Here is a 24,161-nt window from a genome sequence, read left to right on the forward strand (position 1 = left end):
GACTTTTTGAAGACAGACAGGACAATATGTACAAAACATAGACTGTCACATTGAAATAGAATTACCTTAAAGGAATATTCCAGGTTCAATACAAGTTAAGCTCACTTGACAGAGACACACATTTGTGGCATAATGTTGATTACCACAAAAACTAATTTTGACTTGTTCCTCCTTTTCTTTAAAATTAAAAAAATAAAATAAAATCACAAAAAAATAAAAGCAAAAATTTGTGTTCCAGTGAGGCACTTACAATGAAAGTGAATGGGGGCCAATCAGTTAACATTCAAATACTCACTTTTTAAAAAATATAGCCACAAAACATAAACAATATTTGTGTTAACCACATTTCTGTGTGCTAAAATCGCATACTAACCTTTTCTGTGTAAAGTTGTCCATGTTTACATCTTCGTTGCCCTGACAGTGTAACACTGTAAACCGTAAAACGACCATTAAAATCTATTTAAACAAATTTACAGTTTAAATAATACACGATTTTTTAACATAAGAATTTATGTAAGTGCTTTAATAAAATAATAAGTTTCACATTTCTGCCTTTAAACCCTCCAAAAATTGGCCCCATTCACTTTCATTGTAAGTGCCTGTCACATTTATTTTTATATTTTTTTAAAGAAAAGGAGGGACCAGTTAAAATTATTTTATTTTATATTTGGTGATCAACATTATGCTACAAATGCTGTGGACTGAGATCAACTTGAATTAAACTTTGAATATTCTTGAAAATATGTTAAATGTTAACCTTTTATCCTTGAAAAAGTTCATGGTATGGGAAATGTGAGCTTAATCTATCGAAGACTGGCCTCTTGGTTTAAAATGCCATGGTAATTTGCAACTGAAAGAAATAAGCGAAATTATGACTTCATTTTATGCACACCTCTTCTTCCATTCTGGATTTAGAAAGGCTTTAAGCAACTACACTAGAATGTAAACAATTTGCTTTGGCAAAATATATGATCATTCACTATGTTACTTTAACAGATTCATGTCTGCATAATATGACTATATGACAGTATTTTATTTCTTCAAAAAAATTAGGTATCATTTAAAATAATTTAGAAGTAAAAATGATATTAACATTGGTAGACAGGACACGAAAGAGACTTGTCAGAGATTTGTCCAGGTTGAAAATATATGGCCATAACTTTTATTTTACGGTAATATATAAATGTAAAATAAAACAGGATAAATATTATTCAGTAAAATCATCTCAATTTATTATAGCAGTTCCAATTTCAGTCAGTACACAGAACTGTTTTATCATAGCACCACTGCTGAAAACAGAAAAAAAAAACCATATAATTATGGATGGTAAGAAAGAAACAAAACAGGTAAGAAAGGAAAGAGTATTCTGACCTCCTGTGGACGAGCATGAGGTACTGCACACAAATCACACAATTCATCCATTGGGTAATATTGTTTACAAATGCAACTGCAGGTCATCACAACAGTTTCTTTTATCCATATGAAATAAATTATATGACTTGTTCTATTAGTTTTTGAGGCTAAAGGCAACATTTTCATTTCATAAAATTAAAGAAAATATTATCCAGATGACAAACTTCATTGAAGGCACACTGTGTCTTTAAAGTACACTATGTCTTTAAAATGTATTTTCATGGTTAGCAAAAAAACGCTGCATATTTCATCACAGTCAATGTAGGCTTATGCATGGGTCACCTGATACCTTATAAACTATGTATTAGCATTTCATTTTGAGTAGTTTCAAGGTTTTACTCTCGCTACTTTAGAAGGTCCTAAACTCAAATACTGTTATGCCTTTAATTATATAAGAGATTTGCCACAACCAAGGAAAAACATCTGGATACAATGCAATACATGTTCTCACCCATGTGACCATCCTTAAAATACCAAATCATTAGGCTTAATAAAAAATAAAATCTTTCTACTTAAATTCCAGTTTATGAAAGAAAGAAGATTAAAAATGCAAAATTGTCTGAAGATGTAAAAGTCTGAAATGCTTGAGCACGGCCTGAAATATACAGAGGAATGTTATCAGAATATAAGAAATGATTAAACTGGTCACAGATTGCTGAATACTCACTGAAATAAAATCTAGTTCAGGACAGAGATACACACAAATAAAGGCAAAAAAAAAAAAAAAAAAACTACTTGATTATTCCTACTGAAATACAAAAGGAATGAAATGTAAGGAATAAACGTTCTTGTCAATGTGATCAACATATGCTTGCTGCAATCCGCTTTGTCCTCATAGCTGGCTTCTTTTGCACAATAGAACTATTTTCCTGAATTCAACTAAGCTCCTAAAAAAATGCACACACTTCTGTAAGAGCTTCTGTTCAGAAACTCTTCATTTAAACCTTGATAGCACTACACAAACCAAAACTGTAACATTGTTTTCTTTTTAGGCATCAGTTTTAAGGTTTAAAAAAAAAAAAAAAAAAAAAAAGGGCCTATATTTAAATGTAATTAAATTACTCCTGTGTTGCTGGCAAGGGTAGCTAGTGCAAAATTAGATTACAGCTCGAAGTATTTTTAATTAGAGAAGATGCTTGTTGTCATGCAAATTGTGTTATCTAATGATATTTTGGTCCTTCTAATTTTGGTTTTCTTCATGTCAAAGTGCAGTCAGGATGTGACTGTGTCCCTTCAGGCCATTACATGTAGCCTATGATTGTTTAAGACTTGATTTCACCAGAGCCAGCTGTCTAAATGCTGAAGACAGTAGCAAGACTGCTGGAGGATTGAGGTTAGCTCTCTGTAACTTTGCTCTTTCCAGTTGGGAAGAAGTCTTTCATTATTAAGGGCCTGTAGTTTGGGTGTCCCTTCACGCAAGACCTGATACAGGCAAGGCCATCGGCTCTGTATCTGGAGTCTGGTTCGGCGGTCCAGAGTTATACCCCGGACAATCTTTTTGGCCCGCAGCTCTCGCAGCGCTGGGAGGTTGAGGCAGGAGAAGACCAGACCACGACTGGGTGACACATCCAAGAACTCAAGAGACAGAGATTCAAGGGTGTATGAGATGCCTAAATTCCGCAGTGGTACAAGAACATGGAGAGTGAGAGATTTAAGATTAGGCAGCGATTTAGTCAGTGTCTGTAAAGTGTTTGGGCTGACGCCTTTAAAGACCCAAAAGTACTTCAGTTCTAAGATACGGAGGTGTTGAAATTGAGTAATCAATGTAACCGATGTTTCGGACCAGTCAAAGTGCAGACGCATTTTGGCTATCTTGGGGCAACTGTGGACAAGTCTGGAAAGAAGAATCTGGAAGTTATTGACTTGGTCCATCTTGGTTATGTTTTCTTGATGAGAACTAGAACTGGTGTGAACACGGAGGTCAAGGGGCTCCAGCAGCGTGAACGTCCAATTTAAATCTAAATGACTGAGATCGCGGCAATGGACATTCTCAAGCAGGTGTGAGAGGAGCTCGCCCCATTTATTGCACTGGTCCCCTAGATCAAAACTGGCCTTAAGTGTAAGCAAACTAGCCCCACGAGATATAAGATGATGAGTGTAATGGTGTACCCATGATTTCCAACGCTCAAACTCTCTGTTGGAAACAAGCAGCCCTTCCTGGCCGAGATGAAACACGCCACGGCGGGAATAGTCGGCAACTCTCCACAGCTTCCCGGAGCGTGCTAGGCAACTCCAGCTTACACACACCAGAGCACAGTTGCACTTGTCCACCTCACTAAGGAATGACAGCACATGGAGCTGACATTCCACCGGCAGTGAATTGAAAGGGAAGTAATCTTCATCAACTTTAACTCTTCTCCACATACTGATGGGCACAAGGGCTCTCTTCCTTTGAGGCATTGTTGGTCTCTGATTTTTGGTTAAATCTTCAAGATCATCCTTTCTTGCCCTCTCTCACAGAGAGGTTTGACTGCACCTTACAGAACAGAAAACAATATTTACAATCTGCAGCAAGAGACAATGCCACAAGAGTGAACATCTCAACATTTTAAAAATTATATATTTATACATTTTAATCAGGGATGCAAATCTGTGAGACATGAAAAAGGTGAGGAATACATAGCAGGTGTTCCAGAAGTATATTTTCAGTTTGTTTGTTTGTTGTACTTGAAGCTTTTTGCTATTTTTAAAGCTTTTTTTGTTTGTTTGTTTTGTTTAAGTGTTTAAGCTTAAAGTAACCCTTTCAAGTTATTTTTTATAAGGAAAATTAAGAAACTTTACTCAAACAATTTGGGCAAATTAGCTTCAGGGAAACTTTAGCTGAAAGTTTGTTTGATTTTATGTAGTTTGCATCCCTGATTAATATATGCGACATATATAATGTTAATACAGTTTTACATCTAGTTTTTGACATCTATTTTATACTAAAACAACACTAAAATATAAAACACTTAGCTAATTAGCTCTTACCTTTAACATACTAGCAGATGTCAAGTCAGTATAAATCACTGCCGTTCAAAAATGCTGGTGGGAAAAATAATGCATGATTTAAAAACAAAGCAAGTTTTATAGCAAATAGAAACGCGTCGTTAGCTCGTCGCCGCGGCCTGACACATAACAATAGCCGTACGATATATTTTATTTGTTTGCTCAGTGCAATAATTTGACTCAAACTATAACGACAGTCTGACTAGGCTCTTCATGCAAAAGAGCGTTTTAATTGCTGAAAATTAGTCCGCACTTTGGTTTTAACTAAGCGGCTAAGCTGTATTGAGAGGCAGTTGTTGTTCTTGTTGAATGACATCATCAAAGTGCGTGCCACAACTTGGGGTGTTTACAACTGATTCGAGAACAGTTTTGCGGATGTTCTCCTGCCAGTTCAAACAATATTTAGGTTGAAAGAGCTGATCGAAGGACAGGCTCAAGCGTGCCTCTCGATTTCTGCTGTCGTGAGTTCCGCATCAATGGTTTGAAATATCTTTTTGTGTGTGTGGACACATTCCTGATTCCTCCATCGCTTCTTGTCTTCTTTTTAACAAATATCTGATATCTATCTTTTTAAGAAAATGAACGTATCTCATACAGCGCAGACTCGTGGAGATGCACAGTACACTTCTGTTGAAATGTATAAAACACCGAAATTACAAGAAACTAAAACGGGAGAGAAAAATAAATAAATATTTCCTTCCATTTTGCATATAAATGCTCAAAACGGCTTTGCGTTCATCCTTACACATATCTAAAGAGTTGACAATCCAAAACAAATAATCATGAGAGGAAATGTACTGTTCCCAACATTATTAGGCAACCATTTCTCTATCTGCATGTGGGGTTTACGGCCCTTCGTTTGCTGTTCATATATCCGCTCTAACTAAAATACTTTGCTTTTCGCTATTATTTAATATTGCACATATTATGTGTTCTAACAGTTGCTAGAGGAGAAGTTTGAGCTGGGAAAGTGAGAGGTGGTAGTGCGGCGGGATGCTGTTGCTGTTCTACGGAAACACAAGCGCACTGAGCCGCAAGTGCACATTTAAAGGGGAATAACAACAACGCTCTCTTTGTATACATCAGAGTTTGCCGAGGCGTTTACAGCGTTTGATTAACGTCCAGCCACCTTCTTCCTGTGCGGCCGCGTTATCTGGACAGTCTTGGGGTGATATTGAAGCAGTGCTCGTCAAATTAGAGCAGATAAACCAAACAGTTTGGGATCTATTTCTTTCTCGGTCGGCTCGGTTGTCCTGGTCGTCTGTTGATCTGGAACCGATCGCCATCTTGAATTTTAATGTAATATTTTTGGACGATATTTTTGTCAGTATGACAGTTTTTGGGGATGTTTTTCGATCGTATTGGACTTTGGTGATGTACAAGCACTGACGTGGAAGAGGAAAAGTTAGTATTTAAAGTATTGTTTGGACATGGTACGCGAGATCACTCCCCGTATCGGGCTTTTCCGGGTGTAGGTTAGCCGTGTTGCAGTTAGCTGCTCATTTTGGCCCAGTGTGATAGTCCTTCATTGCATGTTAATGTCCACCTCTGGGTAACCGTTCAGAAAAAATAAAGTCATTTGTTACAATCATGCTCTTATCTGAACTAATGTAATGCTTTAGTATCACTTTGGCCTCAAGAGATGTTTGGTCTACCGGTTCGACAAGACTCATTGTTTTGTTAGCTCGGTGCTAAGCTAGATTAGCATTAACCGAGTGTTTACTTTGCCATTGTGGGTTGTTCGCCACTCTTAAAGCGACCTAACTCGCTGACTTGAGCAATTTAAAGCCACTATAGTACACTACCTTGGCCTTTTCGAAAACATTGGTTCAATTATGCTTTAATTTGTTACAAAGTAAATCGGCGTGTCAATACGGCTTGTGTTGGGATTTAAATGCACGGTCGCTTAGATGGGAGTGTATTTTTAGTCACGGTGGACAGTAAATGATAATGCAGTTTATCAATCATATTAAATGCGTAATATTAATTATTTGAAATATTAGTGGATGTGAGATTATTCAAGACAATCGCTATTTTAAATTCTAGGTTTGTAGTTTAATTTAAGGTAGTTTTATTTTCTACGAGGAGACAGGGGGTGGCGCTCTAACTCTATAATACATAAGTTGATCAGCATCTCACACAACATAGTGCATGATTGAATGAATGAGGGATGAAATCAGCCACACCTGCGTTCAAAGTTCAGATTAAGATTTGGACAGCATACTATTTTAACACATTAAGTTTTGATTTTGATAGATAAGATGAATATATGATTATCTCTTTTATCATTTTATGTAGGTCAAGCAACTGAAAACACAAGTGAGGTTTGATTTGGAGTACCCTGAGTTTGGCTGATAAGACGGCAGATCAGTTGTTCCTGTTGGCTCCTCATTGAATGTTTTCTCACAAGCACACAGAAGCTCAATGCACCTTCTCCAAGCAGCCAGCTGGTATGAAGTAGATGGGAGAATCCAAGAACATGGTGCTGAATGGCAGGAGACATGGCAGCAAGTTCTCCAGTAATCAGCCCGTGAGCAAGTCCAGGCTGCAAAGCGCACAGAGAGCACATCTGCATCAAAGCAAGGGCTCCCCAAGTGGCAGGAGATGCAGCCGACGTAAGTCCCCTTGCAAGCTGGCTAAAGTAGCTCTTGCTCCACTTCATGCAGTTTATTTAATTGCTACATCAACAACTTTTTGACTGCTAGAACAGCATCTTGGTCCTGTCCTAAATGAATTCATCCTTGTTAATACTGCTAATTCTAACAGGTTGCGGTGGGGCGCCCCCGGAGGCAGAACGGCGCCATGTTCCCTCATCGGGAATGACTGCCAAGGAGCTGTGTGAATATGATGATCTGAGTACAAGCTTGATCCTGGACCCTTACCTTGGCTTTCAGACCCACAAGATGAACACAAGGTCTGTTACACTGATGTCTAACTTAGTAGACTCAAGTACTCCGTCTCTACCTAGGCCTGTCTTTGATGTTGATGTGGTGCTCCTTTTTAGGTTTCGACCAATCAAAGGTCGTCAAGCTGAGCTGAGGGAAGTGATCGAGCATTTTAAAAAACATGACAACCTGGATAAAGCTTTCCAGGCTTTGACCTCCGGTGACTGGACGAGAAATCACTTTTTAAACAAAACCAAGTCCCAGGAGAGGCTCTTCAAAGCGCATGTAAATTATACATAACATAAAAAAAAGTAAATTCATGATTTATGGTAAATAGTAGTACTTGTTACTAGTATTATTTTCTTGTGTCCCGACAGGTGTTTGTTTACCTACGCATGTTTGCTTCAGACAGCGGGTTTGAGATCCTACCATGCAATCGCTACTCCTCAGAGCAAAATGGAGCCAAAATTGTAGCAACAAAAGATTGGTGAGTTCACCTCTTATTATAAATTCAAGTCATCAACTTCTATATGGTGGCTGTTTAAATCATTGATTCGTCCCCTGTGCATTACAGGAAGAGAAATGATAAAATAGAACATCTTGTGGGATGCATTGCTGAGTTGTCTCTCAGTGAAGAGAGGATGTTGCTTCGACATGGAGAGAATGATTTCAGTGTCATGTACTCTACACGCAAAAACTGCGCCCAACTCTGGCTGGGACCAGCAGCTTTTATAAACCATGGTATTTTTCTTTTAGAATTGAAACAGTCACACGCATGATAAATTCCTGGATATGTCTATCATAGTAAATTGGTGTTTTATTTTTGTTACAGATTGCCGGCCAAATTGCAAGGTAAGTAAATGTGAGGCTGGACTCTGCTTCCTATGAAGATTAACTGAGAAATGGGAAATTAGATTTTGCTGATGTGTGGGGATTGGTACAGTTTGTGTCAACAGGCCGAGATACCGCCTGTGTGAAGGTTCTGCGGGACATTGAACCGGGGGAAGAGATCTCTTGTTACTATGGAGATGGATTCTTTGGAGAAAACAATGAATTCTGTGAATGCTATACTTGTGAAAGGTATCATGTGCTGCAAGCCTCTCGTTTCCAATGTTTTTCAGTTCAGCAGTTAGGAATGAATGACTATAACAGCCTTGTGCACCAGAAAGTCTGTTCATAAACTATTATATCATTCCATTCTTCTGAAAGAATTCTTTAAGGAATAGTTCACCCAAAGTAGTGTTCTCATCATTTACTCATCCTTTTTGTCTCAAACTCATTTGACTTTCTTCTGCGGAGCACAAACAAAGATATTTTGGTGGAGATATGATGTCTGTTTGTCTGTACAATGCAAGTAATTGGTGACCAAAATTTCAAACTTCAGAAAGGACATAAAGGCAGCATAAAAGTAATCCATAAGACTCCAATGGTTTAATCCATGCCTTCAGAAGTGATCCAATTAGTTTTCGGTGAGAACAGACCAAAGTGAAACACATTTGTCACTGTACATCTTGCCATTTCAGTCTCTAGGCACGATCATGATTTCAAGCTTGATTACTCTTCCTAGTGCTTGATGTTTGCGTAGAGCGTTTGATGGCGCTAGGAAGTGTAATCAAGCTTGAAATCACAATCACCATGGAGACTGCCGATGTCAAGATTTATAGTGAAAAAGGAGTTTGGTCTGTTCTCACCCCAAAATTGATTGGATTGCTTCATAAGACATGGAATAAACTACTGGAGTTGCATGGATTAACTTCATGCTGCATTTTTCCTTTTTGGAGCTTGAAAATTTGGTCACAATTCACTTGCATTGTATGGACAAACAGACATCATATCTCCAATAAAATATCTGTCTGTGTTCCACAGAAGAAAGTGTCATACAAGTTTGAGATGACATAAGGGTGAGTAAATAATGAGAGAATTATAATTTTTGGGTGAATTATTCCTTTTAATTTAGCAGTGCAAACATTAAAATTTTCTCCATTGGTATTTGTTTTAGGCGCGGCACTGGTGCTTTTAAGTCGAAAGCAGGGTTGCCTGTGGAGACTCCAGTGATTAATAGCAAGTATGGCCTTAGAGAGACAGACAAGCGTCTCAACAGACTGAAGAAGCTGGGGGAAAGTGGCAGGAATTCTGACAGCCAATCTGTCAGCTCCAATGCAGAAGCAGACTCTCAGGAACCAACCACTGTACAAACATGTGAGACATGTAATAACTCCTCTTGGTTTATGTCATGTTAGATGTTGGAATTTGATGCTATTGCTGCCAGGGGGACATTGTAATCCTGTTTAAGCACAAGCTCATCATTTCTTTTTTTCTTCTTCCGTGTTTCTCCAGCATTACGGAAGAGGACGTCACAGTCCTGTATCACAAAGCATGGTGAAGCTAAGGCTGCAACAAGGCAAACTCTGTCAAGCACTTCTTCTACCTCATCCTCTACACGAAGTCAAACAAATATTTCAAGTTTACCAAAGAGACTTAAGTCAAAGCCCACACAGCCTTTGCCTAAAGGAAGAAGACGGAGTCGAAGCGAATGGACAAAAGCCCCTAGCAGAGTGAGTGGTAATGGGATTCTCAAGGAGCCTTCCAGAAGAGACACATCCAGACGAGTTTCTGTTCAGGGCTTTGGAGGCAAAGGCAGTGTGGTGCGCCCATTGGAAAACAATCAGAGCTCTTCAAAGGGTGCCTCCCCATGCAAGGATAGCATACTTTGTACTTACAGAACTCGTAGGTCCACAAGGACCTCTCTTGGTGCTCAGGGGGCTGATATCAGTACACAAACATCAAGTCAGCCATTTATCCCCGACACAGGTCACATTGGGGATGTCCTCAAGGCAGAGCCTGGGGAACTCATCCCTGTTACACCTGGGCACCAGATGAACACCCCTAGTTTGGAGACAAGCTGTCCTAAGAAAGGCATGTGTCCCAGACGGAGGAGGACAGTAAAACAGGAAAACTCTGGCTCCTATGGAGAGTCCTTTCACCAGGAGGGTGTACCTGACCTGCGGCATGCAGTAAGGGCTGCAGATGTAGCAGACTGCGGGACGGTGGTGCTTGGCCTCCCAGGCCCTCACCAGCACTACAATGGCTCCACTAAAAGCAGCAAGGCCCTCCGCCGAGGAAAGGGCAAGAAAAAGCGGCAGATCACGCGCTATGATGCTCAGCTGATCTTGCAGAATAACTCAGGCATCCCCAAGATAACACTACGCAGGCGTCGCGACAGCAGCAGCAGTAAAAATGAGCCGAGAGAGTCCAACTCTTCAAGCTCCTCGAAAATCAGCATCAAGTTTAGTAAAGATCATGAGAAGGACAGGAGCAGCCAATACGTGGCCCAACTGAATAATGGCTTCAGCCACGGCTCCCACAGCAGCTCTACCAAGCTTAAGATACAGCTGAAACGGGAGGAAGACAGCACAGGCTTGCATCGGGCTTACCCAGAGGATGTCACCTTAGGGATAGTGAAGAGAGAAGCAGGGGATGTTCTGGATCATAAGGTGGGCGCTCAGGTAGACCAGAACATGGACGTTGAGTCATTGTCCTCTGATGACGAAGAAGAGGACTACTTTGATAATGAGGATGATTTCATCCCGCTCCCACCAGCAAAACGCCTACGTCTTATTGTGGGCAAAGATTCCATAGATATTGACATTTCCTCTAGAAGAAGAGAAGACCAGTCTCTAAGACTCAATGCATAAGCTGTGTAAATATCCATTGTTTCAATCATGTTAATTTGACAAAAATAATTTAAAAGGAAAATGCAAATGTACAATTAAATCATGGCAAAATATCTTTATGTTAGTGATGGCACTTCTTTGTTTCCTCACTATGAATATAAATATTGTAGAAAGTGTACAGGTTATGTATGAATTCTATCCAAGTCTGATAATGTGCTGATGTTTGTTAGCATTCTGTCCAGCTTACTGTTTTATTCCATAAATCTCAGCTTTGTGTGACTGTAGGATGATGCAAAGTGTTTATCCCATTAGGAAACATTTGCATGGTTTCACCTCAAAAGGTTGACCCTTCATATTGAAACAACAATGTTCCCATGCATTCAAGAATTGTGTGTCTCTCCTCTGCTTGATCTGGCTAAAGGGAATATTTGAGAAAACAATACAGAGGAGCTTTGACAAAATACTTAAATTTATAAATATCACACCACTTGAAGTTTTTTTTTTTTTATTAAAATCCTTTTTATCATGTGTCAGATATTTTGGCTATGGAAGGCCATGGTGCTCATTGTGGTGGTCTGGTGCTGGTCCATTAAGTTATTGGACAATTAATTATTATTCTGTGAACGTCAGACCTTTTTGTGTGACCTTGGAAGTCCATAGAAAGGGTAGAGGTCCTCAAGAAATGGGTTGTACTGAAATGTTATCAAACAGTAATCTTTTTTTTTTTTCTGAATCATGGTCATTGTGCTATTCAGTACATCTAATTGACTTTGTGGTTTTGTGTGCATTTTGTGCTATGCCTAAAAATGATCAAAAATTAAGAAAAAAAAAAAAAAAAACCCTGAGGTATTAAAAGCAGTTGTATGTTTCCATTGTTCACCCCATTAGTAGGCAGCTGCCATATTAGGCTATATTATTTTTACTTGTTTCTATCTTTACTTTTATTATATAGTTTACATTCTGTAGTGTCAAAGGTCTGCCATCTATGGGCTGAAAGAAGTTTTTAGCTTCTGATTATCCTAATGATCACAGAACTCCAATGGTCTCAAACTCACAAACTTACTCTAAAGAAAATCATGACAGTAACAATGTAGGATGTATACATAATCTGGGGGCATACTGTTCACTCTGTATATTCTGGGACTTGTTTTTATTTAACTGTTTTAAGTACTTGAAAACAATATAAAACTCATTTTCAAGATGTTTTCTCGTCTTTTTTATTTTTTTCTCTCTCCCCTGTTCTCCCCAAATTGGCATGCCCAATTCCCAATGCGCTCTTAAGTCCTCGTGGTTTCGTAGTGACTTGCCTCAATCCGTGTGGCGGAGGATGAGTCTCGGTTGCCTCCGTGTCTGAGACCGTCAGTCCGCGCATCTTATCACGTGGCTTGTTGAGCATGTTACCGCGGAGACATAGTGCATGTGGAGGCTTCACGCTATCCTCCGCGGCATACACTCACAACTCCCCACGTGCCCCACCGATAGTGAACCACATTATAGCGACCACGAGGAGGTTACCCCATGTGACTCTACCCTCCCTAGCAACTGGGCCAGTTTGGTTGCTTAGGAGACCTGGCTGGAGTCACTCAGCACACCCTGGATTCGAACTCGCAACTCCAGGTGTGGTAGTCAGCGTCTACCCAGGCCCCCTTTTCTCGTCATTTTTAATCTATATTTATTTTTGCAGTGACTTAACCATGGTGAGCCACGTCCTGCATACCTTATTTCCAATCCTGCCTTACACACCAGCCTGTAATTTTCGTAATCCTGAAGAACTTGATTAGCTGGTTCAGGTGTGTTTGATTAGGGTTGGATCTGAACTCTTTAGAACATGGTCCTCCAAGGACTGGAATTGTAATATGAAAGCCCTGTCATAAAGAAGTTGGGGTGCGTTCCATTCAGAATTGATCATCCCTATGCACTCCACCCTTCAATTTGACAGTTTCGAAAGACTGATAGGTGTTGGGGCTCAAAAATAAAATGTATTCGGAACTCATATTTTAAATCATTTTTATTGGAAATCCTGTTTGGAACTACACTATAGCTTGGCTACAATAATTGTTCTACTTTCAAAGTGCCCACTGAAGGAATCATTTCCTTCAGCGGGCTGGTAACGTCAGAGTAACTAGGCACAAACCTTCGGTAATAGCCAGCCAGCCCCAGAAACTGTCTCGCCTCCTTTTTGGTCTTGGGCCTCGGACAGGCTGCGATCGCTGCAGTTTTGTTAACCTGGGGACGCACCTACCTGTGGCCCAAATGGAACCCCAGATACCGAACTTCCTCCCGCCCAATTGCGCACTTCCTCAGGTTGGCCGTGAGCCCCGCCCATCACAACGACCTCAGGACAGCTCTCAGATGCTGCGTGTGCCACCATCAGTCATTACTATAGATAATAATATCATCTTACTACGCGTCGGCATATGCTGTATGTGGTCTGAGAATTTTGTCCATGAGACGCTGAAACGTGGCTGGGGCCCCAAACAAACCGAACGGAAGGGTCATAAATTGGTGTAAGTCGAACGGTGTGGAAAAAGCAGTTTTTTCTCAGGAGTTTGGAGTAAAAGGGATCTGCCAATAACCCTTTGTTAAGTCCAGTGTCTAATAAAATTGAGCTGCGCCCAACCGATCGAGCAATTCGTCAATCCGAGACATTGGGTACGCGTCAAATTTGGACACCTTGTTCACTTTGCGATAGTCTACACAGAGCCGGACCATCCCATCGCTCTTAGGTACCAGAACCAATGGGCTGGCCCAATCGCTGTGCGACTCTTCTATTACGCCCATCTCGAGCATTGCCTCCAATCCTTCCAGAACAACCCTTGTGTTCAGGAAGGCGATAGGGGCGGCTAAGAACCACCACCCCCGGATTGGTCTCGATATGGTGTTCTATGAGGTTTGTGCCACCGGGGAGAGGCAAGAACACGTCCGCAAATTCCGATTGCAACTTGGCCACATCTGTGAGCTGCGACCGCAAGAGGTGGTCTCCACACAGGACTGGGGTGAATGAATTTGGTTTGAGAGGCCCGAGCTCCACCCTCTCGGGGGCTACTTTTGCTAAGGCAACAGGGACCACCTCCCTCCATGATTTTAGGAGGTTGAGGTAGTAAACTTGATGTGCTCCGCCCATCCATTTGCTTAACCTCATAATTGAGATCTCCGACTCGCCTTTTGACCTCAAAGGACCCGTGCCATTTGGCGAGTAATTTAGAGCTTGAGGTGGGCAGTAACACAAGCACTTTATCTCCCGGTGTGAATTCCCGTAGTCAAGTGCCCCTATCATACAGCCAGCTTTGATGTTCCTGAGCTTGGTGCAAATTCTCCTGTGTTAATCAACCCAAAGTGTGGAGTTTTGCTCAAAGATCAAGAACATACTGAATCTCATTTTTACTGTTTGAAGGTTCCTCCTCCCAAGCTTCCTGTATGACGTCGATCACATCACGCGGCCAATGCCCATACAGCAGCTCGAATGGGGAAAAACCTGTGGAGGCTTGTGGGACTTCTCGCACTGCAAATAATAGGGGTTCGAGCCACTTATCCCAATTCCTAGCGTCCTCGTGTATGAACTTACGAATCATATTTTTTAAGGTTTTATTAAATCATTCCACCAACCCATCTGTTTTGGGTGATAAACACTGGTGTGAATCAATTTAATACCTAACAATTTGTATAGTTCGTGTAGTGTGCATGACATAAAGGTAGTGCCTTGATCAGTGAGGATTTCTTTTGGAATCCCCACTTGGGAGATTATTCTGAAGAGTGCCTCCACAACACTACGTGCTGAGATGTTGTGCAGGGGCACTGCTTCCGGATTTCACGTTGCATAGTCCACCAGAACTAATACAAAGCGATGCCCCCGTGCGGTCCGTTCTAATGGCCCGACAAGGTCCATGCCAATTCTCTCGAAGGGAACCTCGATCAGCGGTAGAGGGCACAATGGTGCTTTTGGGGTGGCCAGTGGATTCAACAACTGACATTCACGGTACGCTGCACACCACTTGCGAACGTCCCCGTGAATGCCCGGCCGTGTTTCCCAAACTTCAGGGATCTGAATCGCTGGCATTTCTGTTCAGGACTACAGCCAACCCCTTGCTCGATGGCCTTTTTCAGATGTTGATAATTGAGGAGGCTGGCGGCAGGAAGTTGTTAGGCCACTAGTTGTGCTACCCCAGAGAGGAGCGGTAACAGGCGGGCCGCCCACTGGTCGGGTGGCCATTTCCACACCTCAGAATTCTCCTAAAAAAGGTCGAGGTAGGCCTCAGAATCATCACTCTGCCCCATTTTGATGAGGGTCACTGGTCGCAGCGGCAGCCCACTCTCTGTCGATCATGCTCCGGAATACCTGCCGGTCCTCCGCTTGAGCATGGAGCAGAAGTTGGAAACGCTGTTCCTGCTCCAGGCGTAACTCCATGAGGGCCTGGTGTTGACTTTGCTGGATGCCGGCGAGGGACTTGATGACTTCACCCAGCGGTGAAGATTCCATGACGACGTTTCCTCCGATCGCAAAAGCAATGGATTACAACCATCAGAGAAAATGTGGCATAATCACTGTAACTTTTTAACCTGATGTGGTAGAAACCTTATCACATCTGTAACTCATTTTTAATAATATAATATAATATAATACAAAGTATAATGTTATAAAATTACACTAAATAAAAATAAAAAATCAAATATAAAAAGGTTTGTTAGATTTAAACTGCTAAATAAGCCTGAAACTCATCATCACAGTCTGTGAAAAGGGTCCATTGGCTGAACTAAAGATAGTCACGCCCAGGGGCGGACTGGCCAGAAGGAGAACCGGGACTTTTCCCGGTGGGCCTGCTGCGAAACAGGGCCGAACTGGTGGCAATAAGCTGAAACGGGCTGCTGTGTTATGCCAAACAGGCCACAAAACGGTGCTGCGATTTGCCGCTCAACAACTTTTCGGTCAGCGACACGCCGGTTTCTATGTAAAATCCAGTGCTGAATTCTCTTACCAGTCCGCCCCTGTCCACACCTATCATATCACTTTCTTAAGATTTGGACTTAACCACTGGAGTTAAATCCATGCGATTATCTAATTAGCCAATCATGTGGCAGCAGTGCAGTGCATAAAATCATGCAGATAAGGGTCAGGAGCTTCAGTTAATGTTCACATCAACCATCAGAATGGGGAAAAAAATTTTGATCTCAGTGATTTGGACCGTGGCATGATTGTTGGTGCCAGATGGGCTGGTTTGAGTATTTCTGTAACTGCTATCTCCTGGGATTTTTATGCACAACAGTCTCTACAATTTACTCCAAATGGTGCCAAAAACAAAAAACATCCAGTGAGCGGCAGTTCTGCAGATGGAAATGCCTTGTTGATGAGAGAGGTCAACAGAGAATGGCCAGACTGGTTCGAACTGACAAAGTCTACGGTAACTCAGATAACCGCTCTGTACAATTGTGGTGAGAAGAATAGCATCTCAGAATGCTATTCTGAGATGCAGGTTGCCGCTGTTTTGGTGGCACGAGGAGGACCTACGCAATATTAGGCAGCTGGTTTTAATGTTGTGGCTTATCAGTGTATATTTAAGCAATATCACACGAGTAAGAGTGCAATATGGCCCTATATCAGCACTGCTGTGATTCGGCCGCAGGCACGAGGCTGCAGGCCAAGTGCCATAGGTAATTCATCTCTCTCTCTCTGGACAAACGCTCAACCACCTCCACATACCCCCACCACCTGACTCAGACCAGGGAGCCATCTGGCCTGCCACCCACTCCCCCCCCATTTCTGTAGAGAAAGTCAGCAATAGCCATCTGCCCCCCCGGTCTGTGGACCACCTCGAACTTAAAAGGCAGTAAAGCCAGATAGGTGATCCGTGCATTAGCATTCTTCATGCAGTGGAGCCACTGGAGTGGTGCGTGGTCAGAACAGAGGGTTAAGGCCTGCCCCAACAGATAGTATTGGAGGGTGAGAACGGCCCATTTATTGGCTTGACATTCCTTCTCCATGGTGCTGTACTCAGCAACAGCTTGTGACTAATGTACAGCACCAGCCACTTCTCCTCCACCACCTGCAAGAGCACTGCCCCCAACCCCCCGTCCGAAGCATCTGTCTGTAAAACAATTGGGAGAGAGAATTTAGGTGCATGTAAAAGCGGCCTGCCGCAAAGTGCAGCTTTCAACTGTGTCAGTGCCTGTTGACACTGTGCCGTCCACTGGACCGGGTCTGGAGCTCCCTTTCTTGTGAGATCAGTCAGCAGGCTGGTGACATCAGAATAATTAGGCACAAACTTTCTACCAGTCCCCTTTCTATCTCACCTCCTTTCTGGTCTTGGGTCTCAGGCAGGTCACAATCACTGCTGTCTTATCAATTTGGGGACGCACCTGCCCGTGACCCAAGTGGAACCCCAGATACCGTAACTCCACCCATCCAATTGCTCACTTCTTGGGATTTTCCGTGAGTCCCGCCCGTTGCAGCGACCTCAGAACAGCCCTCAGATGCTGCATGTGCCGCTGCCAATCATTACTGTATATAATTATGTCATCTGGTTAGGCAGCAGCGTAAGCAGAGTGCGGACTGAAAATTCTGTCCAAACGTAGCCGGGGCCCTGAACAAACCGAACGGAAGTGTCACGAATTGGTGTAAGCTAAACGGTGTGGAGAAGGCCGTTTTCTCACAGGACACTGGCATTAAGGGGATCTGCCAATAACCCTTTGTCAAATCCAGTGTCGAATAAAAGCGAGCTGTGCCCAACCAGTCGAGCAACTCAATACGAGGCATTGGATATGCGTCAAATTTAGACACCGCTTTGACTTTCCTATAATCTACACAGAACCAAACTGACCCATCACTCTTAGGGACTAGAACAACTGGGCTGCACCAATCACTGTGGGATTCTTCTATTACTCCCATATTGAGCATTGCATCTAATTCTTCCCGAACCTCTTTTTTCTTGTGCTCGGGAAGTCAGTAGGAATGACTATGTACCATTACCCCGGGCATAGTCTCAATGTGAGAGGTGGTCCCCTCAAGTGACTGTGGTGACACGATTGGCTTTTAAGTTCACCTCCGGCCTGAGCTCCGCCCTTTCCGGAACCACCGTTGCCAATGTCATAGGGACAGCCTCCCTCCATAATTTCAGGAGGTTGAGATGTTATATCGCATCACCTCTATCTGTTTGCTTTACCTCATAATCTACATCTCTTACTTGTCGTGTGACCTCAAAGGGCCCTTGCCACTTGGCAAGTAATTTGGAGCTCGATGTTGGGAGTAATACAAGTACTTTTTCTCCCGGTGTAAATTCCCGCAACTGAGTGCCCCTATTATACAGTCGACTTTGACGTTCTTGAGCTTGGAGTAAATTCTCCTCTGTTAGTTGACCCAAAGTGTGGAGTTTTGTTCTAAGATCAAGAACGTACTGAATTCAATTTTTACTCTTTGAAGTTCCCTCCTCCCAAGCTTCCCGCATGATGTTGAGCATACCGCGCAGCTGATGCCCATACAGCAGGTCGAATGGGGAAAACCCTGTGGGTTCGAGCCACTTATCCCAATTTCTAGCGTCCTCGTGTACGAACTTACAAATCATATTTTTCAGGGTTTTATTAAATCGTTCTGCCAACCCATCTGTTTGTGGGTGGTAAACACTGGTGCTAATCGATTTAATACCCAATCATTCGTATAGTTCGCGTAGAGTACGTGACATAAATGCAGTGTCTTGATCAATGAGGATTTACTTTGGAATCCCCACATGGGAGATCATTTTGAAGAGTGCCTCTGCAACACTATGTGCTGAGAGGTTGTGCATATGCTTCTGGATAACCCTTAGACATGCCTTTGACCAAGTGAAAGTGATTGATGGTCAACGTCTTCAGCCACACATTGCACTCTCATATCCGTATTTTTCTATTATAACTGATTGGTTGTATTGAGTGATGCAGGACACTCAGACAAAAGAGGATATACAGTGCATCCGGAAAGTATTCACAGCGCTTCACTTTTTCCACATTTTGTTATGTTACAGCCTTATTCCAAAATGGATTAAATTCATTCTTTTCCTCAAAATTCTACAAACAATACCCCATAATGACAATGTGAAAGAAGTTTGTTTGAAATCTTTGCAAAGTTATTAAAATTAAAAAACAAAAAAAAATCACATGTACATAAGTATTCACAGCCTTTGCCATGACACTCAAAATTGAGCTCAGGTGCATCCTGTTTCCCCTGATCATCCTTGAGATGTTTCTACAACTTGCTTGGAGTATTCAGTTGATTGGACATGATTTGGAAAGGCACACACCTGTCTATATAAGGTCCCACAGTTAACAGTGCATGTCAGAGCACAAACCAAGCCATGAAGTCCAAGGAATTGCCAGTAGACCTCCGAGACAGGATTGTATCGAGGCACAGTTCTGGGGAAGGGTACAGAAAAATTTCTGCAGCATTGAAGGTCCCAATGAGCACAGTGGCCTCCATCATCCGTAAATGGAAGAAGTTTGGAACCACCAGGACTCTTCCTAGAGCTGGCCGCCCGGCCAAACTGAGCAATCAGTAAACCACTCCTCAGTAAAAGGCACATGACAGCCTGCCTGGAGTTTGCCAAAAGGCACCTGAAGGACTCTCAGACCATGAGAAACAAAATTCTCTGGTCTGATGAAACAAAGATTGAACTCTTTGGCCTGAATGGCAAGCGTCATGTCTGGAGGAAACCAGGCACCGCTCATCACCTGGCCAATACCATCCCTACAGTGAAGCATGGTGGTGGCAGCATCATGCTGTGGGGATGTTTCTCAGCGGCAGGAACTGGGAGACTAGTCAGGATCGAGGGAAAGATGAATGCAGCAATGTATTTCATCAATCCTTGATGAAAACCTGCTCCAGAGCGCTCTGGACCTCAGACTGGGGTGAAGGTTCATCTTCCAACAGGACAACGACCCTAAGCACACAGCCAAGATAACAAAGGAGTGGCTACAGGACAACTCTGTGAATGTCCTTGAGTGGCCCAGCCAGAGCCCAGACTTGAACCCGTTTGAACATCTCTGGAGAGATCTCAAAATGCCTATGCTCCCCATACAACCTGATGGAGCTTGAGAGGTCCTGCAAAGAAGAATGGGAGAAACTGCCCAAAAATAGGTGTGCCAAGCTTGTAGCATCATAATCAAAAAGACTTGAGGCTGTAATTGGTGCCAAAGGTGCTTCAACAAAGTATTGAGCAAAGGCTGTGAATACTAAAGAACATGTGATTTTATTTTATTTTTATTTATTTTTTTGGTTTTTGATTTTTAATAAATTTGCAAAGATTTCAAACAAACTTCTTTCACGTTGTCATTATGGGGTATTGTTTGTAGAATTTTGAGGAAAAGAATGAATTTAATCCATTTTGGAATAAGGCTGTAACATAACAAAATGTGGAAAAAGTGAAGCGCTGTGAATACTTTCCAGATGCACTGTATATCCTCTTTTGTCTGAGTGTCCTGCGTCACTCAATACAACCAATCAGTTATAATAGAAAAATACGGATATGAGAGTGCAATGTGTGGCTGAAGACGTTGACCATCAATCACTTTCACTTGGTCAAAGGCATGTCTAAGGGTTTCGTCTCGCATCTGCTCCAGAGGGAAATCCCCTGCAGGGAATCCTCTAAGGGCTGGGGAAGCCGAGACTTACCCCTCCCTTACGTCATCCTGAAGTGGAGCTGACGTAGACGGTCCTGGCTCCGCTTCCACAACCAATGCATCGCAAACTACACACCAAGACACATTGTTGCAGGACCCATCCACACAAATTCCCCTCAAAAAAGCAGTAAATGCCAGCCAATTCGTACCCAAGATTAGTGGATGGGTGAGGTAGGGACTAACTGCCGCCTCAACTCTATGCTTTGAATTTAATGATGAGGGTAACCAAAGGATAATCATGAACATCCCCGTGCACACACTGTACCTTCACCCTCCTATTTGTGCCCTATGCCTCATTTTGAATGAAACATTGGTGAATTGTGGTTTGATAACAACCAGAATCCTCCAATGCTTGATTTGTAGCCCTTGTTAATACTCACAGGTATTTTGCATGCTCTGGCTCGATCGGGGGCAGCCTGTGGCAAATCAGGAACCCGGACCAACATTTCCAGTTCCATTACTGGACATTGGTCCCCGAACCACCCAGGGTTGCTGCGTCTCCGGCAGGCAGGCCCAGACGTTACACCTGAACTCGCAGCAGCGGGTTCCACAACCTGGGGAGGAGAGCATAGAGAGAGAGGGTTTAGTGGCAGTTGGACAGACCCCCAGATCTGGGGCGCCAGCTTCAGAGGGGGAATTCCCCCTTTCCAGGGCGTGGGAATAGGGTGAGAGGAAGGAGTAGGACGGGGAAAAGTGACAGAGCGAGAGGGAGAGTGTGAGAGAGAGTGAGTGAGTGAAAGAGTGTGTGGGCTCTTCTTCCCTTTGGTACGCCAACATATGGTCCTCAGCCAGTTCGACGGCCTCCTCCAGCGATGCCGGGCGGTGGCAATGTACCCACTCCGCCATTCCCCTCAGTAGACGACGGATAAACTGCTCCAGCACCACTAGAACGACGACTTCCTCGGTGTCGCAGTCCTCAGCCAACAGCCATTTCTGACAGGCATCATGAAGCTGTTGAGCGAACGCAAACGGGCAGCCGCGCTCGTCAAGCTTTAGCAAGCGACACTGTTGCCGGTGTTGCTCGGGGCTGCAGTTGACCTGCTGCAAGATGGTCTTCTTGAGGTCATCATACACCAGGAGATTAGTGGTTGGCAGATGTTGAACCACAAGTTGAGGTTCCCTGGACAAAAGTGGAAGGAGCCTGGCCGCCCACTGGGCACACGGCCACTTCCAGATCTCGGCAGTTTTTTCAAACAAGTCTAGAAAGGCCTCCGGTTCACCTTCTGGCCCCACCTTCTTGAGGGCAACCAAAGGCACGGTGGCGGCTGTGTCCAGGGTCACAGTTGGGGCTTTCTCCTGGCATAGTACGCTCCGGATCGCCTGCCGGTCCTCCGCTTGAGCCCGGAGAATCTCCTGGAAGCAACGGTCCTGATCTTCAAAAAGCTCAAGCAGGGACTGATGTTGAATATGTAGCATGTTGGCAAGGGACTGGAGGACTCCGGCCAGTGGTGAGGACTCCATATCAGCGTATACTTCCTCCAAATGATCCCGGGTTTCGGCACCAGTGTAACAGGTTCGATGTGTGTTGTAAGGAGGAAGCAGAGAATGTTGAAATATAACACAGAAGGTATTTTATTATAGTCAGCTCAGCAATTGCTTCTTAATGTAATGGTTTCAGGCAGACATACACACAGCATGTCCATGTCACTCTCTCCCCCCACTCTGATGTTCTCTTGCTCTTTATAGCTCTCCCCAGCATTTCTGCAACAAGACACAGCTGTTAATCATCATTTGTGCCCAGATGTGGACAAACGTTCAACCACGCCCCCCACCACCACACATACCAAATATGTTGTTATTCTTTCATTTATCAAAAAAAAATTATTGTCCATTATTTATTTTAATCCCAGACAATAAGGCATGCATGTTATTTTTTACACACATTACTGTATATATACATTTAATCTTTTAGCGATGCTTTTATTTAAAGTGACTTCCAAATGAGGGAAATCACAAGCAATTTATTAAACTTGAACAAACATTATTTGCAGTATTCTAATGCCAAGTTTTAAAACAAGTAGGCTAGTACAGAAGTTAGATCAGAAAAGAGAATGCAGAAAAGAAAAGATAATAATTTCACACAGTGGATTAGGTGGAATTAATAACCTATTTTTGGTGTGTTTTTGCATTTAGAAGATGTCCAGTGATCGAAAGATCTTTGTAATTGATCCATGATCATGATCGACAGAATTTAATAAATAGCCTATGTCCTAAACTCTATCAGTGAATAAGATCAAGGAAAGTGTCAATTAAGATTCTATATTTAACTGAAATCATATAATGAACAAAACATCGAAGCACAAAAAAATAAAACAACCCAAGTCCATACTGGAGAATAGATTTTACGGCCCATTTAACATTATTGAATATTCACATAATTACAGTATTTATTTATTTTATTTTATTTTTTTTGCTTGTTTAGTTTAAGTATGAAAAAAATGAAATTAGTAGGAAACAATGGGTGGACTAGGCATTGGAAACACCATTATCGCTGTACCTCGTGTGGACCTAATGTTTTGACATACAAATCACAATAATGGTGACAACCAAAGACAACATATTAAGGATAAGATGAGCTCTGAATAATCACAAAATGACATATAACTGCAAGTTAAACAAATACAATAACAGCAGCATATATCAAATCTGCAAACAGTAAAGCTATGAGCAGTATAATCATTTGTGTAATTTATTCATAGCTGAAGTGTGGCTTGCTGAACAATGCTCACTCCTGATAAAAATGCAGAAAATAAGCTTACTTTGTTTGAAGGAAATCAGAAACATCGCTTGTCAAAGCATAGGGCTTTTTCTCAAGAATAATCTGGGGAAGGAATTTAAACACTACAGATATAAAGACGAAACAAAGTCACATAGAAAGAAAATATGAGCAATTCATCTGCAAAATATCTGCAAAGTTCTACACTTTAAGAGGTATGTTTATTTTTTTACATACAGTATATTTATATTTGTTTATATTTATATAGGGCCTATGTACATATTCTGGCTAAGTTTGTTTTCACTGATTTTTTTAAAATAAACATTTACACATAATTACCACAACTGAGAGGGTGGCAGTAAATTTGGCATCTTGAAAGTGCTGCAGTGCCATAATTTCTTACATTTTTCTTGGAAATCAACGTTTGAATGGTTAACTTAAAATTTTCTTAATATTAAGTTGGAATGGGAGAAGGTATTTTTACATCAAAAATTACACACAGCTGTTAAAGAACTGTTAAAAACGCGCCTAGAGACACCTGCACTCAGGTCCATTCATTGTATAAGCTTTATCTTTTGGGCCTATAAACACAACCACAAATAAGCTGGATATGTATTTTCTCAGTAGATTTCTCCAAAATTTAACCTGCTGTTTTTATTAAACCAAATGGCGGTGATATATTGTTGATCTCATGTGGTTGTGTGCGACTAGTTCGTTCCCGTCAATGTCATGTGATTTCAAAGGACCACTAGCCAGGCTCAAGGCAGCGGGACACACAGGCATGGCACGTGCCGAAAGACACGTCTGAACATTAGAATGTAATTCATTCATTTGACACCATAACCT

The 24,161-nt window shown here is 42.2% G+C and overlaps 2 protein-coding genes across 4 annotated transcripts; one reads left to right on the forward strand and one right to left on the reverse strand.

Moving 5' to 3' along the window:
* Positions 1 to 1,173: 1,173 nt before the first annotated feature.
* On the reverse strand, positions 1,174 to 4,714 carry LOC127416990 (uncharacterized). The gene is made up of 2 exons (XM_051656658.1): positions 4,384 to 4,714; positions 1,174 to 3,889 (listed from the first exon to the last, which is right to left on the reverse strand). Exon 2 carries the CDS (start codon positions 3,811 to 3,813, stop codon positions 2,689 to 2,691), a length of 1,125 nt encoding a protein of 374 aa, XP_051512618.1. The 5' UTR covers positions 3,814 to 3,889; positions 4,384 to 4,714; the 3' UTR covers positions 1,174 to 2,688.
* A 31-nt stretch (positions 4,715 to 4,745) lies between these two features.
* LOC127416989 (histone-lysine N-methyltransferase KMT5B) lies at positions 4,746 to 12,159 on the forward strand. 3 transcript variants are annotated; one of them, XM_051656656.1, is made up of 9 exons: positions 4,746 to 4,862; positions 6,700 to 7,016; positions 7,168 to 7,571; positions 7,664 to 7,773; positions 7,861 to 8,027; positions 8,119 to 8,138; positions 8,230 to 8,366; positions 9,286 to 9,485; positions 9,624 to 12,159. In XM_051656656.1, exons 2-9 carry the CDS (start codon positions 6,863 to 6,865, stop codon positions 10,979 to 10,981), a joined length of 2,550 nt encoding a protein of 849 aa, XP_051512616.1. In that variant the 5' UTR covers positions 4,746 to 4,862; positions 6,700 to 6,862; the 3' UTR covers positions 10,982 to 12,159. The 3 variants fall into 3 exon arrangements, with proteins under 3 accessions (XP_051512616.1, XP_051512617.1, XP_051512615.1); XM_051656657.1 differs by lacking the exon at positions 4,746 to 4,862 and adding an exon at positions 4,917 to 5,834; XM_051656655.1 differs by lacking the exon at positions 4,746 to 4,862 and adding an exon at positions 4,917 to 5,805.
* Positions 12,160 to 24,161: the final 12,002 nt, after the last annotated feature.

The sequence above is a fragment of the Myxocyprinus asiaticus genome, chromosome 26 (genome assembly GCF_019703515.2).
Source record: "Myxocyprinus asiaticus isolate MX2 ecotype Aquarium Trade chromosome 26, UBuf_Myxa_2, whole genome shotgun sequence".
Lineage (NCBI taxonomy): Eukaryota > Metazoa > Chordata > Actinopteri > Cypriniformes > Catostomidae > Myxocyprinus > Myxocyprinus asiaticus.

Coding starts and splice junctions, on each gene's coding strand:
- LOC127416990 (XM_051656658.1), bottom strand. CDS start 3,813: ATGCCTCAAAGGAAGAGAGCCCTTGTGCCCATCAGTATGTGGAGAAGA.
- LOC127416989 (XM_051656656.1), top strand. CDS start 6,863: ATGGGAGAATCCAAGAACATGGTGCTGAATGGCAGGAGACATGGCAGC. Junction 7,774..7,860: donor ATTGTAGCAACAAAAGATTG/GTGAGTTCACCT, acceptor TGTGCATTACAG/GAAGAGAAATGATAAAATAG. Junction 8,367..9,285: donor GAATGCTATACTTGTGAAAG/GTATCATGTGCT, acceptor TATTTGTTTTAG/GCGCGGCACTGGTGCTTTTA.